Source organism: Hyla sarda, chromosome 11 (assembly GCF_029499605.1).
Source record: "Hyla sarda isolate aHylSar1 chromosome 11, aHylSar1.hap1, whole genome shotgun sequence".
NCBI classification, from domain to species: Eukaryota; Metazoa; Chordata; class Amphibia; order Anura; family Hylidae; genus Hyla; species Hyla sarda.
Genome location: NC_079199.1, coordinates 19,864,418 through 19,884,427, shown reverse-complemented (window position 1 = coordinate 19,884,427; position 20,010 = coordinate 19,864,418). Strand labels below are relative to the sequence as shown.

General features: G+C 37.9%; 1 protein-coding gene and 1 long non-coding RNA gene across 9 annotated transcripts in view; one reads left to right on the top strand and one right to left on the bottom strand.

Annotated features, from left to right (window-relative positions):
* Positions 1-20,010, bottom strand: part of BCL11B (BCL11 transcription factor B) — a 167,753-nt gene that overhangs the window by 113,532 nt on the left and 34,211 nt on the right. Inside the window, exon 1 of one of the 8 annotated variants that reach the window (XM_056546088.1) lies at positions 13,153-13,977. The exons of 6 other annotated variants lie outside the window; for them this stretch is intronic. In XM_056546088.1, coding sequence (XP_056402063.1) covers positions 13,153-13,210 — 58 coding nt within the window. In that variant the 5' untranslated portion in view covers positions 13,211-13,977. Of the gene's footprint in view, positions 1-7,823; positions 7,956-13,152; positions 13,978-20,010 lie in introns of those variants that run through there. One more of the 8 variants, XM_056546091.1, reaches the window with a different exon arrangement.
* LOC130295394 (uncharacterized) overlaps positions 404-20,010 on the top strand; it is a 27,770-nt gene continuing 8,163 nt past the window's right edge. Inside the window, exons 1-2 of the long non-coding RNA XR_008848813.1 lie at positions 404-532; positions 4,447-4,492. This is a non-coding gene — a long non-coding RNA (uncharacterized LOC130295394). The remainder of the gene's footprint in view (positions 533-4,446; positions 4,493-20,010) is intronic.

Sequence of the window (20,010 nt, the reverse complement as noted above, 5' to 3'; positions counted from 1 at the left end):
AACGAGGCTGGTTACCATGGTGTTCGAAGGTTCGCATCATGGCGGACGGGATGCGATAAATAGATCGGAAAATATAGTTTCTAAGCTCGTCTGTTAAGTTTGTAGGGCCGTCCGGTTTTAGGAAAGCTGGGTGACTATTGCTGTCACTCCACTTGAAAGTCTAGTACAATATATCCCAACCAGTGTGCCTCCAGCTGTTGCAAAACTACAACTCCCAGCATGCCCGGACAGCCGTTGGCTGTCCGGGCATGCTGGGAGTTATAGTTTTGCAACAGCTGGAGGCAGACTGGATGGGAAACACTGGTCTAGCAATACACAGTGTTTCCTAACCAGCGTGTTTCCACAGTGTTTCCTAACCAGCGTGCCTCCAGCTGTTGCAAAACGACAACTCCCAGCATGCCCGGACAGCCGTTGGCTGTCCGGGCATGCTGGGAGTTGTAGTTTTGCAACAGCTGGAGGCAGACTGGTTGGGAAACACTGGTCTAGCAATACAGACGCGGTACATAGAGCTGCCATTCAGGAGTCTAGAAAGGTGAGGTATTACATCTTGGAGGGGTGCTATGGCAGCCATATTGGTTGCCACTTAGTTTTACAGTGACCGATATAAGAAATGGTATAAAATAGAGCAACTTAGTGACTTAATAAATCATATGTAAATGGTGAGAAAATGCCCGTTGGGCCACATACAACATAGGCCTCAAGGGATGATAAGTGATAATAATGGTATGTGTGTGTTTGTGTTTATAGATCTGCATACTGCACACACACATATATATATATATATATATATATATATATATATATATATGTATATATATATATATATATATATATATATATATGTATAGTAGATTTAGCAAAACCAGTGTAGAGGCAGAGTGGTGCCCATAGCAACCAGATTGCTGCTTTCACTTTTGAAAATGAAAGAAGCGATCTGATTGGTTGCTATGGGCAACGGTACCACTCTGCCTCTACACAGGCTTTGATAAACCTCCTCACATAAACCGACGACATGGTAACCCAATGATCCATCAGCTCTCAATGACCCATTATAATACAGCAGCAACTTTTCCTGAAACCGAACAAAACTCGGGTCGAAAAATTGGCGCTCCTCTCGCCGCCCAATCGGATGTTTGCCCTGATGGTCTAGCAACACTATAACAGCTCTGCTTATAAGGCGGAGTCCTGATAAATGAAGTAGAGTTGAGTATGTTGATTGGCGCAACCCAATCCAACCCCAACCCCAACATGTTGTTTTACAGCGCCTGCTGCACGACTGTAACGTAACGCAGAGCTACTGCATGTCCATCACACACTGACACAGCAGAGTTTCATGGTTCAGCTCTGCTACATTTTGATATATCGTCACCATATTGAGCAAAGCAGTTGAGGTGACTTATATTATTACATTTACAGGCCAGTTAAAACAAGGGATGACAAGGAGATTTAGGGGGCCGAGTCTCTTAGAACGACCCAAGTTTTAACCCAAACCCTGCCAGTCCGGTGTTAAAATCCATTTAACCCTTTGCAAGTGAAACATTTTCCCATTTGGGCACTAATATGGCCCCTTCCACCAGCAGTTACTTTACAAACCCATCGCATTTCCGGACCCACCTTATAGGTAAAGCCACTGATTTTCCCGCCAAGATTTCCTGCAGCCCTTTCTGGTTCTCTATAGCAGTGCTGAATTTGTAACGTAACCCACTGATAACCAATCCTGACAAGGCCCGGTAGCCAATGTACCGAAAAATTTTCTACTGGTGAGAATTGGTTTTTCAGCAGCTATCTAGTGAAATCTATTCTTAATACCAGGCCAAACAGGTGGTCTAACTGGGGTGTCTGTAAAAAGAGAAATATAGGTATCACAAACTCGTCTCTGCTTCACCTGGTAAACCCAGCTCTCCTGTACCTGCATGTATACTAATAATAGATCAATCATATTCCCTGGGTACCGTACATGCTGCAGGATCCAAGTGCATTGAGGTAAAACCGTTTTATAAGCTCAAGACGCTCGCAAATGGTCGACCAGATAAGACTCTTTAAGACTATACTGGGACTAGAGCGGAACTGAGGAATCTACATGAAGAACACAAGTCATTTTACACTGTTCTGCCTAAAATAAAATGAGATTTTTGACCACTTCAGGCTTTGAAGGACTTGTGGCAGATTACGCAGAGCAATAGACCGCATGCTACTTGACAAATTAAGAGGATAAAGTAGAAAAAAAAAAACAACATAAGAAATCTGGAATATTAAGTCACACCAGCTATAACTATGCCCACTCTCTGCAGACAAAAAAAAATAAAAAATGAAAAAAGAATAAAAAAAATACTGCAAGCTGTTACAGTATAATAGCCAAATAACGAATGCAAATGCAAATACCTGAAAACAAAAAATGTCATCTGAGCTGAGCTGGTATCCAAAAGACTAAAACGGAATAGATGAAGTATCAGACATATTGTTTAAAGTATTATGGGGAGGTAAATAGTATCAGGTATCTGCAGGGTGTACGGTATTATAGATCACCCCTGAAAAAAGCCTAAAAATACAAATAGTATAGTAAATGGGAATTCAGTTTTTAATCTTTCGATAACAAAAAAAAGGTGGCGTAAATGTTTCTATCGCCTAAGACGATGGAAGTTTCAAGGACTAATTTGCTTTATTTTGGCAATATTTCTCCACGTACATTTATTTATTAATTTTTTTTGAGGGGGGGGAGGTGTTGCTAAATATTATACCCTAGGCTCCTCCAGGACCCAGAAAGTTATTCCTACAGACAAGACATGCGCAGTCACAAAATAAAATAATTTATCCGGCCCTAAAATTTTTGACTCTATTTATCTTAATTTATCCATTTATTTTATTTACTTCTTTTGCTTTTTGAGTCATTTTTGTTTAGTCTTTTTACAATTTTTAAAACTTTTATTTTTTTCCAAGAAAAGCAAAAAAAATTAAATAAAAATAAATTATAAAATCTACACTTGTCACTGATGTTAACAGCTTGTCATTTAGGGTGATGTATTTTCCTGTCGCAATTTGTGACCGGTGGCTGGAACGCACATCTAAGGTTTATTGAAAATATAAATATACTTTATTGCAAAAGCGTTTATTGAGTCTATAAATATGCAGGAGGTGAGGTGGTGGTGGTTGGGGGGGGGGGGTAATGCAAATTGTGAAAGAGACTGGGAATTCATTTGTAATATGCAATGAAAGGGGGGGGGATGACTATTGTTTTATCATAAGGCAAAAAGAAGAAATTAAGATTTTCCCAAATTATTTTTTTTTAAATACAACGCGTTTTGAGTTGAAAACTGCTTGTTTGAACATAATCAGGGGAGATACAACAGGGAACCAACTCCCTATATTTAACTATTTCATGCTCAGGGTCCGGTGGGCTTTCCAAAAACAAAATGGAAAGACGGACTAAATTTTTTTAAAATACACTTCCTTACTACATATACTATACACTGCGGAATCAAGTGCAATGTTAAATTGTTAAATTACCATATGTAAAATTCTCACTGTGGCAAGGAGCCCCCCCCCCCCCCCCGCCCCCATCTCTAAAATTTTCAGCAATAGTGACAAGAAGTGCATAGTGCCTCTAGGTCTCCTCTGTTCACTATTGAAATATACAGCAAAGTGCACGACTGATCAGATAGGTTTCTGCTACCCTATATGTAAGACTGAAAGCTCCTTTGACAGCCATGGTCTTTTGTCTGACCTAATTTATTTCACTTGCAGATGAGCAGAAAAGCTTGCATTCCTAGCAAATGGCAATTCCTTGCACCCACCACCCTTATTCCACGTACCCTAAAAACGACAACGTCTCAAAGGATGTAAAATTAACCTCAAGGCACGGGACAGCGGTGCATCTGCTTATAGGAGACAATGTACAAGACACCGGCATTTACGCCTATAGCATCTTGCAACCTGCCACGAGACAGCAGGTTTATCATGACATTTTATCTAAAGAAACTTAAAAAGAGGGGCTGCATGGAAACGGAAGACACACTAAGCTTCGGCCTACTAGGGTGGTGTGCAATTCAAAACAATCATTCAAAAAATTATTCAAATCTAAATCGTTCATCGTTGAAAAAAACAATGCAAAACCACATGAAAAAATAGCACAAAAGTAAACAAAAAAGGAACAAGTAGATTAAAGAATATATCTATAAATATATATATATAGTAAAATGAATGAATAAAAAATATAATTAAAACATAAATAAAATGAAAAAAATAAATCTCAAAAATGATTTAAATAAATAAAATATTAATAAAAAGAAAAATTTGAAAAAATTCAAAAATATAATTTCGGAAACCGTAGTGCTGACTTGCACAGGCTTATCACTTTTTACATCTATACACAGCATCTTCTATAGGTTGATTAAGATGTAGTTGTAAACTTCAACCCCACCCCCACCCCCTTTTTTTCCTCCTCTGCAGGTCTGCGACATGCGAAGCGAGTGGACTGGACGCAGTTATTAAAAAGGTACGGACAAAAGCATCAAAAGAACAGGTCGGATTTGCATAAATAAATTTTCTCTTTGTGCCTCAGATGTTGCAGCAGTAAACAGACTTGTATGTTGATTTCAACATCTCACAGTTAAAGTACTACGAAGGAATCGCAACCGGCGGCTCCCAATCCTGCAGGCTCAGAGCTCCCCCTAGTAGTCAGAGGCTGTCACTTGTCTGCCTTTAGGGCACTGCTGAAATGTGCAGCCTAAAAAATCCATACAAAAGTCGTGAAGCAAAGTTTATTTTAAGAACTATTTTGCAAAAACAACACGCGTAGTGGTCTCATGGTCGATGCCGCATACCTGGACGCCCTGATCAAGTGCCACATACTAAAGCTGACCCCTGCCTTACTGAAACCTGATGAATATCCTCCAGATCCGTCTGTGTCACACAATAAGAAGACACCTTGCACGCACATGCCTGCTTACACAAGTTCTGCACCTTCGTAAGGCCTCAAAAATGACACAAAACCCCAAGACTCTTTTAAATGATGCACCGAAACAACACCAGGTGCGCGGCCCCTTTAAAGTAAACTGTCATTTTTATTTTAGTTTTTTTTTTACAAAAACTGAAAATTAAAAAACATCTCGGATTTCAAAAAATGTGCTACGAAATTGTCCAAGGCCCAAAGACGGGGGGGGGGGGGGGGGGTTGATGTGAATCTAAAAAGTTTGAGCACTGAGGTGTAACATGATAATCTGTGCATAGATATGTAGTGCATACAAGTGAGGTTCCTTCCTGCACGGCAACAAACGCCCAACCACAATCCTTTTCCTGTGCTATGCTACCTGTTGGCAACGAAGGGGTTAGCGGCCTTTTTAATCCACCTGACAAGACTCTTAGATATATATAAATAAAATTACGAAAATACGAAAACATTTAAAAAAACAAGAAAAAAGTGATAGACGATGAACGCATGAAACGAGTTCACACCGTACAGACCATATAGTGAAACGCCTGTCATCTCATGGGAAAATCTGCCATCTTTTCACACGTCGACTGATGAAATCTTAAGGCTGAGATTATGTCATTTATACACGAGAACACTTGAAGCGTGCTTATATATGAAATAAAGAGGGAAGGAATAAAAGTAGGAATGCGCACTTTATTTGCTGTCGAGAGGTAATCCACAGGTAGCGGGCACTATTCATTAATGGGAACGCTGCATCCGGCGTGCCAAAGAAATAAGCGTATATTAATAAAATGATATCATGTGTAAGGGCACGTACAAGGAGAGGTGATAGATAAATAGAAAGATGGATAGATAGATAGATAGATAGATAGAAGACTGAATGGGAAGGAAAGAGAAATAGAAGGATGAGATAGATAGATGAAAGAAAGAAAAAAGAAAGAAAGAAGAAATTGATTTGAGATAGAGGAATAAATATAGCTAGATGGATAGATAGAACTAGAGAGACAGATGAAAGATAGATTTGATAGATAGATAGATAGTAGATATGAGATAGATAGATATTAGATAGATAGATAGATAGATATGAGATAGATAGATAGATACATAGATAGATGAGATAAATAGATAGGAGATAGATACTAGATAGGCAATGGATAGATATGAAATAGATAGATAGATAGATAGATGCGAGATAGAAAGAAAGATAGATACGAGATAGATAGATAGATAGATACGATAGATAGGTAGGTAAATAGATAGATAGATAGATAGATAGATAGATACGAGATAGATAGGAGATTGATAGATAGATACAAGATAGATAGATATGAGATAGATAGAAGATAGATAGATAGATATGAGATAGAGCGACTGATAAATAGGAAATAGATTGATGATAGATATGAGATATACACACAAATGCATACAGGCACATATACACACAGACACCTATATATATATATATATATATATATACACACACACACACACGTACCAATGATAATACACATACACACATATAAGCACATGTATACATAAGATATATATCCGCCAATATGCACAGATATACAAACACCAGTATAGATAACTTTTCCCATGTCGTGTGTATAGTGCACTGTAAGAAGTTTCCTCCTTATCTGTCATATTATATCATCCCGGCCGATCTCTGGTGAGTGCACGGAGAGGCCTGAGTGTGAGTGAAGTCCCTCCTCAGCGATTCTTACAGATAGGTCACCATTCACGCGGTGGTTTGCTGTTTCGCTGTTTCTTAACTACAAAATGGAAGGACAATCACAAGTCCCCTCCGCACACAGGTACAAGAGCTTTCTATTTTTTTTTTCTTGTCTTTGTACAGACTCCCAGCAAGCCTATAAGGTGACAGCTATCCTTTAGCGGAAGGCTCGCTGGTCCCAAGCAGCCAGATTCCTATATAACACGAACCAGAGGGCTTTTACACAATAAACAATACAAACTGGTTTGACGACTCTCTCTCTTCACCACATCTGCAGGTATTTTCCTGCTACAACATGGACGCTTTCCCTCGCTCGCCCCTTTCGGGTTCCTTTTTCTTATTATTAGGATTTTTTTACATATATATCTTATTTTGCAGTCTGCAGTGCTAGGGCCGCATGCTGCTTGGGATGACTTGTTTTCAGGTCTGGAGCCAGTAAGTAATGCTGTCTTGTTTATTCAGGAGATGTCAAGCTAATCCACAGCAGAATACAATAAGGAAGCCAGGCAGCAGCGGACGCTGTATACAATCAATATACTACAACTCATTACATGCCACATAGCAGGTCCCTTTAAATGTCTCAGCAACTTGCAAATCTATCACAAACCCTAATACGTTCTCTTTTTCAATTAGAACTCCTCGTAGGGGGAACGCAACTCCCATTGTAAAAAAAAAAAAAAAATCTTTTATTTGCATAATTTGCTAATCCCTGGAAGGGGAAGGATACCCCAACCCTGGTTAACTACTGTACTTTACCGTTTTAAAATTTGCATTGCAGCATTGCATTAAAAAAAAGAAAAACACCAGGCATGCCTATACTAAAACTACAGTGCCACTGAGAGACTGGCACTTGCTTAGAGAGAGATGCACAGATCAAATACCATAGCATACCGGAAGACCCCCATAGAGGATATAGAATGTGCAAAAAAACAAAAAAAATTACATTATTCATGGTCTTCAATGGAGACCAGAAATAATTAACCTAAATGCACTAGACTGTGACAGGGTGCACCATGAGTGACTGTGGCAAAGAAGGGGTTACGCCGTCTGCCAACGCACTTCATGAATATTCAAATGCCTCCAATGATGTCATTTCTGGATCACTGATCAATAGTCCTAAGATCAGGGAGATACAAACAGCAAAAAAAAATATATACCTACCTGATTCATGTCCTTCTGCATCCCAGACCCATTTTTAGGGGGGTTAACTGATCCCCCCCTATCCCAAAAAATTTTTTTTTTTAAAGGACAGACCTGTGCATTCAAAGGTTCCATTTATCCTATAATCCACCGATTGTAAATTTAAATACACATTAAAAAGATGCAAAAAATAAAATAATAATATAATAAAAAATATATATATATAATGAAATTGTTTAGGATTTATGGACCACCTGCTTGGCGAAGCAAGATATTGCCCCCCGAAATAAAGGAGCTGATCTGTACACCATGTGCAGGGGCTGCAGAATACAGCACACAGCAGCAATCCCATCTCTCTCTCTTCAAAATAATAGACAAGAAAAAATAGCAATATAAAAAATAATAATAATAATAATCCAAATACGACAGGAAGAATTATGGTAGAGGGAGAGAAGGAAAGGATGGTAGCAGAGCAGGCAGCTCTCCCCTGCTATCCAGGGGAGGGGAGAGAGTCCCTTATATATCCCTATATATATTTATTTATTTAAATTTGTTAAAATCTACCATAAATATTCTGCCTTCCCCGGATCTCCCCTCTCCTCGTTCCCCTGGACGGCAGACACCTCAGGGCTGGGGGGAAATGGAAGGCGAGGGCCATGAGAGTCTTTACACTTTTATTTTTAAAGGGTTAGAAGGGGCCGGGATGAAAGGAGGACGATGCAGCCGCTTGTGAAGCCCGAGCAGGGGGCGGGAAAATAAGCTGAGCCCCGGGCTCCCGGCTCCATCACCTCCTCGTGCTCACAGCCTTCACATCCCCGTCCCTATGTCACCCGTGTACGAACACCGTCCTGACCCCCGTAGAAGAACGTACACCCCGTGTGTGGACACAACCCTAACCCTGTGGGTGAGAACGAGCCCCATGGACGAACACATTCCTTTGCCATTTGTGACCCCAGGTATGAACATCCACATGTATGAAGATACTTCAGCGTATTAGTACGTGTATGAACAGTGCTGTATACCTCATGTATAAACCTAGTCCTGAACCTGTGTATGAACAGTGCTGTATACCTCATGTATAAACCTAGTCCTGAACCTGTGTATGAACAGTGCTGTATACCTCAAGTATAAACCTAGTCCTGAACCTGTGTATGAACAGTGCTGTATACCTCAAGTATAAACCTAGTCCTGAACCTGTGTATGAACAGTGCTGTATACCTCAAGTATAAACCTAGTCCTGAACCTGTGTATGAACAGTGCTGTATACCTCAAGTATAAACCTAGTCCTGAACCTGTATGAACAGTGCTGTATACCTCAAGTATAAACCTAGTCCTGAACCTGTGTATGAACAGTGCTGTATACCTCAAGTATAAACCTAGTCCTGAACCTGTATGAACAGTGCTGTATACCTCAAGTATAAACCTAGTCCTGAACCTGTGTATGAACAGTGCTGTATACCTCAAGTATAAACCTAGTCCTGAACCTGTGTATGAACAGTGCTGTATACCTCAAGTATAAACTTAGTCCTGAACCTATGTATGAACAGTGCTGTATACCTCAAGTATAAACCTAGTCCTGAACCTGTGTATGAACAGTGCTGTATACCTCAAGTATAAACCTAGTCCTGAACCTGTGTATGAACAGTGCTGTATACCTCAAGTATAAACCTAATCCTGAACCTGTGTATGAACAGTGCTGTATACCTCAAGTATAAACCTAATCCTGAACCTGTGTATGAACAGTGCTGTATACCTCAAGTATAAACCTAATCCTGAACCTGTGTATGAACAGTGCTGTATACCTCAAGTATAAACCTAATCCTGAACCTGTGTATGAACAGTGCTGTATACCTCAAGTATAAACCTAATCCTGAACCTGTGTATGAACAGTGCTGTATACCTCAAGTATAAACCTAATCCTGAACCTGTGTATGAACAGTGCTGTATTCCTCAAGTATAAACCTAGTCCTGAACCTGTATGAACAGTGCTGTATACCTCAAGTATAAACCTAGTCCTTAACCTGTGTATGAACACGAGACCATGCACATGTATGCCATATAGGAACACAGTCAACATGTACGAATACAATCCTGTCCCCATATGCAACTACAGTCTGTACTGACACAGTCCTATTCTCATGTACTAACACAGTCCTGTTCTCATGTAATAAAGTCTGGTTCTCATGTAATAAAGTCTTGTTCTCATGTACTAACACAGTCCTGTTCTCATGTAATAAAGTCTTGTTCTCATGTACTAACACAGTCCTGTTCTCATGTAATAAAGTCTTGTTCTCATGTACTAACACAGTCCTGTTCGCAAGTAATAAGAAAGTCCTGTTCTCATGTACTAACACAGCCCTATTCTCATGTAATTACAGTCTTGTTCTCATGTCCTTACACAGTCCTGTTCTTATGTACTACCACAGTCCTTTTTTCATGTACTAACACAGTTCTGTTCTCATGTACTAATACAGTCCTGTCCCCATGTGCAAGTACATTAACAACCCCATGTATGAATACAGTCCTGTCCCCATGTACTAACACAGTCCTGTTCTCATGTACTAAACACAGTCCTGGTATCCTACCCTATCACAGTCTTTCTCTCAGGTATTTACACAGTCCTGGTCATGTGTACTAACACAGTCCTTTTCTTAGACAGTCCTGGTCTTGTGTACTAACACAGTCCTTTTCTTAGACAGTCCTGGTCTTGTGTACTAACACAGTCCTTTTCTTAGACAGTCCTGGTCTTGTGTACTAACACAGTCCTTTTCTTAGACAGTCCTGGTCTTGTGTACTAACACAGTCCTTTTCTTAGACAGTCCTGGTCTTGTGTACTAACACAGTCCTTTTCTTAGACAGTCCTGGTCTTGTGTACTAACACAGTCCTTTTCTTAGACAGTCCTGGTCTTGTGTACTAACACAGTCCTTTTCTTAGACAGTCCTGGTCTTGTGCACTAACACAGTCCTTTTCTTAGACAGTGCTGGTTTTCGTGTAATAACACATTCCAGTTCTCATGTACAAATATAGTCCTGCCCCCATGTATGAATACCATTATGTCCACATGAACCAATGCAGTTTTGCTCCATGTACTAATATAGTCCTGTTCTCATGTACTAACACAGCCCATATGTGAAGCCCTGTTCCCATGTATGACCACAATACTATGCAAATGGACGAAAACAATCATCTTCCCATGTTCCCTATGTATGAAAACTGTCCTATCCCCAAGTACCCAATGAATGATCACCGTCCTGTCCCCACGTACCCTCTGCATTAACACCGTCCTGTCCCCATGTACCCCACATAGGATCACATTCCTGTGTACCAACACAACCCAAGTGTGAACTTGACCCCAATAACCTGCCACCTACTCACTTTATTCCCTACGAACAACCATCTCAGATCTGCCAGCACCTCATGTTAATCCACACAACATGTATATACAGAATTATTATCACCCAATATCTGGCTATATACATGTACCCCGGCACCTACATTATACACAGACCCAGCACCATTACAGACACGTAACATTACGTAAGGAAAAATCCTACTCGGAGAATTCTAGATTTCTATTTTTAAATAAATTACGACACAAACACGCCGCACAGACAACACGAAACAACCATCATGCACGTTACTCTATAAACTTATAATGGGCCATACACGACGCCACCATCCCTGACAAGCCTCTGTTCCCACTGATACAGATTATTACAGATTTCAAGCTTCCTGGTGCCAACACTGACCCTGTATTTTGCATTTTTTGGGGGGGTTACGGGTGGATAACTTACTTTACACTATACTTTTATTTTTTTTCATCCCAGCCTTCAGTAGAGGGGAAAAAAAATCTCACTGCCTTGATGGCTGACAAATTTCACGTCAGGTCTATTTACAAACTGCGCCAATTTAGGTTAAAAAACGGCGACTTTGCCACACACGCACACATGGGAAGTATATTTGGCACTGGTCTAAAAACTTTTCCTGGCTGGTGCTGACCCCAAGAGCTGACGCTCATTTCTCTGCATTCCTGACACCCGGGCCCTGATCCCCCTTCTCTGCCATGTCTGCAGCACCCACATGGAGGCAACCCAGGACATGTGGGTGCCAGCTCTACGGGAGAGAGATCCCCGTCCCATCTCCAGCATGCAAAGTCTCCCTCCCCTCCTAATAAATTGATCCAGCACCCCCCTCCTCTCTCCCCCCTACCTTCTCCCTCCCCAGACTCTGCTGCCAGTTTGGTTGCATTTCCATTTTACAACCAGGCAGTTGTAATTCTGTTATAACCATGTGTTTGTCATTAGCTTTCCCCCCAGCCTGTCCTGCCCAGGTCCCCCCCTTTACCCCTCCAAAATTCTTTTTTTTTTTACTGTGCACATTTACGTCTACAGCCGCCCAGTGCCCTGCAAAACCTTCCACCACCACTCACTGCAGGGTGTAAAAAGTTTTAATTTAATTATTATTATTAATTATTATCATTATTTTTTTGCAACTATTAAATTAGTCAATTATACTATATAAGCAACAATGGCAACTTTAAGTGCACTGCAAAAGTATCGCCCCAGGTACCTATAGCCCTGAATTCTACGTGGGTTATTACAAAATAATGGTCTCCCGAACTGCGGACGGTGCAAAACTACAACTCCCAGCATGCCCGGACAGCCAACGGCTGTCCGGGCATGCTGGGAGTCGTAGTTTTTGCAACAGTTTTGCCAGCCCTGGTGCAAATGCAAAAAAATAAATAAAATAAAAATAAAAAATAAACACACTGAATAGACGGCACTAGTGCAGTTGTGTTCTACAGGCATTGCATTATATACAAAGAGATACAGGTCCCGCATACTTAATGCATTTGCAACTTTCATATAATAAATAAATAAATAATAAGTAAAAAAATATATATATAAAATAAATAAAAATATTGATCGTAAATATATTATGATTATTTTATTTTTATTTTTTTAAATCCTCCAAAACAAAATAAAAAAAAAATTGCACAAAAAAAAATAAAATAAAATCTTCCATGCAATCAGATGGGGGGGACAAAAGGGCCAGATCTGCAAGAAGATCCCTGGAGCCATACAAGTTTTAAGAGGGGTGCACATAGGAAATGGCATGACAATGAATGGAGAAGGGGGACTCTGGCAATGTGCGACACTGTCAAAAAGGAAAGCAGGGGAATCACATGTGCCCTCCTGCAACTTTCCCAACTTCCTAGCTCTCTCTCTCTCTCTCTCTCCTTTCCCTTTTGCAAAAAAAAAAAACCTAAACTTTTTTTCCTCCCCCCCTTTCCTCCAGGATCCACTACAGACAACCCGTGCCCCCCTAAATGCCCAGGCTGACACTTACGTGGAATGATATCCCTTTGTAATAAGTGCTGCGGGTTCCCTTGCTTGCGACGGGACATTGCAGTGGCATTTACAGTGGCATCGCCCGGAGATCTGCAAGACAACCGGGGGACTCCTTCTTCCTCCTCTCCCAGCACCTTCTTCTTCTTCTTCTTCTTCCTCCTCCTCCTCCTCTTGCTCCTTGCTCTCTGATCCCCTTCTTCTTCTTCCTCTTGCTTTTTCTTCTTCTTAAAAAAAAATTATAATAATAAAAAAAAAAAAAATTCAGCAGAGCAGGAGTCCTGGGTGCCCCCTCTGTGCCAAGGAAAGCAGCAGCAGCAGCAGCAGTACTTCTCCTGCAAGTTACCAAATGCTTGTGCCCACTCCAATGGCACTTTCTCCCATCAATGCATTAATAAAAAATGATAATAATAATCAATGCAAAAAAAAAACAAAAAACAGCATAAAATAAAATAAAAAATAATAATAATAATCACTGCTCCAATAAAAATAGTAAAAAAAGAAGAAGAGGAATGCCAGAGAGGGAGCTGACCCTGCTGCCACCAGAGAGTGAGTGTCTGCTGCGAGCAGTGAGCCTGGCACTGCCCTGCAATTGACTGGCCAGCACTTTGCACTGCTCCACTTGGCTGGCACTGGGGGGGAGGACTATTTCATGGTGAAGATGGCGGAGTCCTGGTTCTCTGGGAGCTCTCTGTCTCTCTATGGCTGGGGCTGCCTCTGTACAATGGGATAAAATTCAAGTTCAAGTACGGACGTGACGTTTAATCTGCACCACAGACAAAAAGACCCAGAGACTGAGGAGCACTGGGGGCGACTAGTGGTGGCTCTTTAACATTGTACCCTGCCTGGAATACACCATGGCACTGCTGTGTATACACCACACGGGAGGAGAGGAAGCACATGCCTGCATGGACCCGGTGCACCCTCACCTGGCCCGGCCCAAAGGTCACCCCCTGCCCTCCCTGCAGCCAGCCGGGGCCGGGCACTGCCCTACTGGGGAAGGGAATGAGGAGAGTACACGGGCACCGGAAGGGTTAATGGTTGTGAGCAGGAAAGATAGGACTTATAGTACACATGGCTTTAACCCCTAACAGCCCAGGCTGCAGCGAGGGAAGGGTTAATACTTGTGAAAGTAGAGCTGGCCCACCAGGAAAGGGATGAAATGGACTGGCTGTCTACTACCTTTATCTATCTATCCAATATCTATCTATCTCCTATCTATCTATCTATCTATCATCTCATATCTATCCAACCAATATCTATCTATCTGATGTCTATCTATCTATATAATATCAATCTATCTAATATCTATCTCATATCAATCTATCTATCTATCTATCTATCTCATATTTATCTATCTATCTCATATCTATCTATCCTATATCTATCTATCTATCTCATATCTATCTATCCTATATCTATCTATCTATCTATCTATCTCATATCTATCTATATCTATTTCATATCTATCTGATATCTATCTCATATTTACCTATCTCATATCTATCTATCTGATATCTATCTATCTATCTATCTGATATCTATCTATCTATCTATCTCATATTTATCTATCTCATATCTATCTGATATCTATCTATCTATCTGATATCTATCTATCTCATATTTATCTATCTCATATTTATCCATCTCATATTTATCTATCTATCTATCACATATCTATCCATCTAATATCTATCTATTTATCTCACATCCATCTATCTCATATCTATCTATCAATCTATCTATCTCATATCTATTTATCTAATATCTATCTCCTATATTTACCTATCTATATCCTATCTATGTCATATCTATCTATCTCTCATATCTATCTATCTAATCTATCTTATATCTATCTCCTATATTTATCTATCTATCTCCTATTTATCTATCTATCTATCTCCTATCTATCCATCTATCTCATATCTATCTACCTATCTATCTCCTATCTATCCATCTATCTCATATCTATCTACCTATCTATCTCATATCTATCTATCTTCCTTTCATACTTTGTTTCTCTTCTTTTTTTCTACTTTACATTTGATAGAAAAGTTACTTGTGACACAAATCCATTTTATTCAGGAGAAATCCTTTACCAGGCGACTCCTCAGGAATTCGCCCTTCTTCGTACCCCTAGAGAATATTTGCCTCGAGAACTTACAATCTAAGGAGAGTCATGAGTGTGTGTGTGTATAATATCTATCTATCCGTCATCTGCAGTGAAGGGGTTAACCCCCCTCCATTCCTAAAAATTTCTGTGCCCGTTCCTGTAGTAGTGAGATGCTCATTTTTTCGCCCTCCCATCCCCGAGGCGGGTTCCACATGACTGTGCGCCCCGTACACCACCAGCATACCCCACTCCTTACATTCCCCCATCACTTTGTATTAATATTTGCTTTTTCCTAATTTACGACAAGAAACCAAAAAAAAAAGGACGGCGCCAGCCCCGGCAACATCTGTCCTTACCATCTGAGTAACCAGCAAGGCTGAACCATCCGAAATACATGTAAAACACTAATGAATGGCGCGCCCCGAGCCTACAGCTACTGCGAGCGATGCCATCCCAGTGTATGAATATGTATACAATCATAGTGCTCATATATATATATATATATATATGACGGCGTCACGTACATCTCGGATGGGATCTGTAATCACGACATATCACAGACAATGAGGCGCTGGCGTTCTTTCCTTGAAGGACATCCTTCCATCCTCATCCTGCGAGAGGTTAAACACTGCCTAATGGTAGATGGCGCATTCAGATACGATAGAGACGCTCGCACCCTCTTGCGATATTTGTCGCCTGCGTGGAAACATTTTTTTTTTTTTTTTAATTATTACATCCAAGCCTGACTATTACCGAGCAGTCACACATGACGAAGTAGAAAGTGGAAGTAGGAACCTGTGATTCTGTCGCCTGCATCGCTTCACTTCATCTTACGCACGCGCCAAGTCCTGTCCGCACCCATGGGCTTCACGTTTCTCACTTCATTTTTAGTCAATATTTTATACTTTTTTTTTTTTTTTTACATATTTTTTTTTTTTTATTATTATATTATTATTATAATTCTTTTTCTTTATAAATTTTTTTTATTACAGACAAACGTGAATCATTTTTCCGTATTTGTGTGACTGCGCCGATATAAAAAAAAAAAAAAAAGAGGGCAAGTCGTGCTTTGCAGGTGTCCTCACTGCTTCAGTACCCTGGTCTAGAGAGACATCTGTAGTTTCAGTCCCTGCTGGTGCAGATTGTCCTCGCTGCTTGTGCTGCTTTGCTGCATTTTGGGTTTTACAATGAAGGGTCAGATGTGTTTTTTTTTTTTTGGGGGGGGGGGGGGGGATTGTGGTGGAATGTTCGCACGTCTAATATAGAATAATTGGGGGGGGGGAGGGATTGTTTTCTTCCTGTATTTGGTGCTTCTTATCTTCGTGGTTGATATAAGGCAGGGTCTCCCAACCAGGGTGCCTCCAGCTGTTGCGAAACTACAACTCCCAGCATGCCCGGACAGCCTTCGGCTGTCCGGGCATGCTGGGAGTTGTAGTTTCGCAACAACTGGAGGCACCCTGGTTTGGAAACAATGATATGGGGGATGGTGTCATAACAAGTTATGTACTATATGAACATAACATATCAGACATACTGTATTATTTTATATCATGATATATGATATCATATTATATACTGCCATGCAATATCATCATATCATATCATCCATGGCCACATAACATATCATGGATTATAATATATCAAGACATACCATATATGCTATCATGATATCTTATTATATTATGGCATGCGATATCATAATACCATATTTATTATGCTATTATATCATACATTATATTATATCAAACAATGCCATATCATTCCTGTAGTGTAATGTACTGTATCATATCTGTTATACCATAATAAACCATATAAGACTATATTATATCATATCTGTTATACAATACTAAACCATATACTATACTTTATTATATCATATCTGTTATACAATACTAAACCATATAAGACTATACTTTATTATATCATATCTGTTATACCATAATAAACCATATAAGACTATACTTTATTATATCATATCTGTTATACAATACTAAACCATATAAGACTATACTTTATTATATCATATCTGTTATACCATAATAAACCATATAAGACTATACTTTATTATATCATATCTGTTATACAATACTAAACCATATAAGACTATACTTTATTATATCATATCTGTTATACCATAATAAACCATATAAGACTATACTTTATTATATCATATCTGTTATACCATACTAAACCATATAAGACTATACTTTATTATATCATATCTGTTATACCATACTAAACCATATAAGACTATACTTTATTATATCATATCTGTTATACCATAATAAACCATATACTATACTTTTATTATATCATATCTGTTATACAATACTAAACCATATACTATACTTTATTATATCATATCTGTTAGACCATACTAAACCATATAAGACTATACTTTATTATATCATATCTGTTATACCATAATAAACCATATAAGACTATACTTTATTATATCATATCTGTTATACCATAATAAACCATATAAGACTATACTTTATTATATCATATCTGTTATACAATACTAAACCATATAAGACTATACTATATTATATCATATCTGTTATACAATACTAAACCATATAAGACTATACTTTATTATATCATATCTGTTATACCATAATAAACCATATAAGACTATACTTTATTATATCATATCTGTTATACAATACTAAACCATATAAGACTATACTTTATTATATCATATCTGTTATACCATAATAAACCATATAAGACTATACTTTATTATATCATATCTGTTATACCATAATAAACCATATAAGACTTTATTATATCATATCTGTTATACCATACTAAACCATATACTATACTTTATTATATCATATCTGTTATACAATACTAAACCATATACTATACTTTATTATATCATATCTGTTATACCATAATAAACCATATACTATACTTTATTATATCATATCTGTTATACCATACTAAACCATATACTATACTTTATTATATCATATCTGTTATACCATACTAAACCATATAAGACTATACTTTATTATATCATATCTGTTATACCATACTAAACCATATACTATACTTTATTATATCATATCTGTTATACCATACTAAACCATATAAGACTATACTTTATTATATCATATCTGTTATACCATACTAAGCCATATAAGACTATTCTTTATTATATCATATCTGTCATACCATAATAAATCATATAAGACTATACTTTATTATATCATATCTGTTATATCATACTAAACCATATACTATACTTTATTATATCATATCTGTTATATCATACTAAACCATATACTATACTTTTATTATATCATATCTGTTATATCATACTAAACCATATACTATACTTTATTATATCATATCTGTTATACCATACTAAACCATATACTATACTTTATTATATCATATCTGTTATACCATACTAAACCATATAAGACTATACTTCATTGTATCATAATATCTTATGCTCTATCGTTTTTTCTCACAGTATAATATACACAACAATACAGTACCGGATGATACTATAATAAATTGTGCATACCCGACCCGACCTTATTATATCACACTGTTATATACTATATTATATTGTGCTGTATTGTCTGTCGTGTCATACATAACAATTTCATCTTTACAACATAACCCTGTATATCATGCGCTGATAAATGATACAGTACATTATTATATATTATTCTATGCTATAAACACATCGTATGCCTTATGATCTCATCTATACCATGTCATGTCACAGCATACTATGTAATATTACACCCGCCGCTATCATCATGTCATATGATAACATACCATATATCATAATGAATTAGATCATACGGTGTCATATGATAACATACCATATTTTGGATCATATTATATCATACCATGTCATATTATAACATACCATATATGATAATGAATTATATCATACCATGTCATATGATAACATACTATATACATCATAATTAATTATATCATACCATGTCATAGGATAACATACCATATATGATAATGAATTATATCATACCATGTCATATCATAACATACCATATATCATAATGAATATCATATCATCTCATATCATACCATATATTGGATCATATTATATGATACCATATGATAACATACCATATATGATAATTAATGATATCATGCCATGTCATATGATAACATACCATATATCATAATGAATTGTATCATATCATGTCATATGATAACATACAATAAATCATAATGAATTATATCATACCGTGTCATATCATAACATACCATATATTGGATCATATTATATCATACCGTGTCATATCATGACATGCCATATATTGGATCATATTATATCATACTGTGTCATATGATAACATACCATATATCATAATGAATTATATCATACCGTGTCATATCATAACATACCATATATCATAATGAATTATATCATACCGTGTCATATCATAACATACCATATATTGGATCATATTATATCATACCGTGTCATATCATGACATACCATATATCATAGTTAATTATACATTATAATAACATATCGCACTATAATGTTGTATTATATTATACTATTTAATTTTATCCCATAATATAACATACTAAATAAAACCATACTTCATCCTACTATATACATACCTTGCCTAATATTATATTATATTACGCTGTATACTACCTCACTATATTGTATTGTACATTATGTCATATGTAACATTATCATCTCTACAACACTATACCATATGGTATCAGACTCTA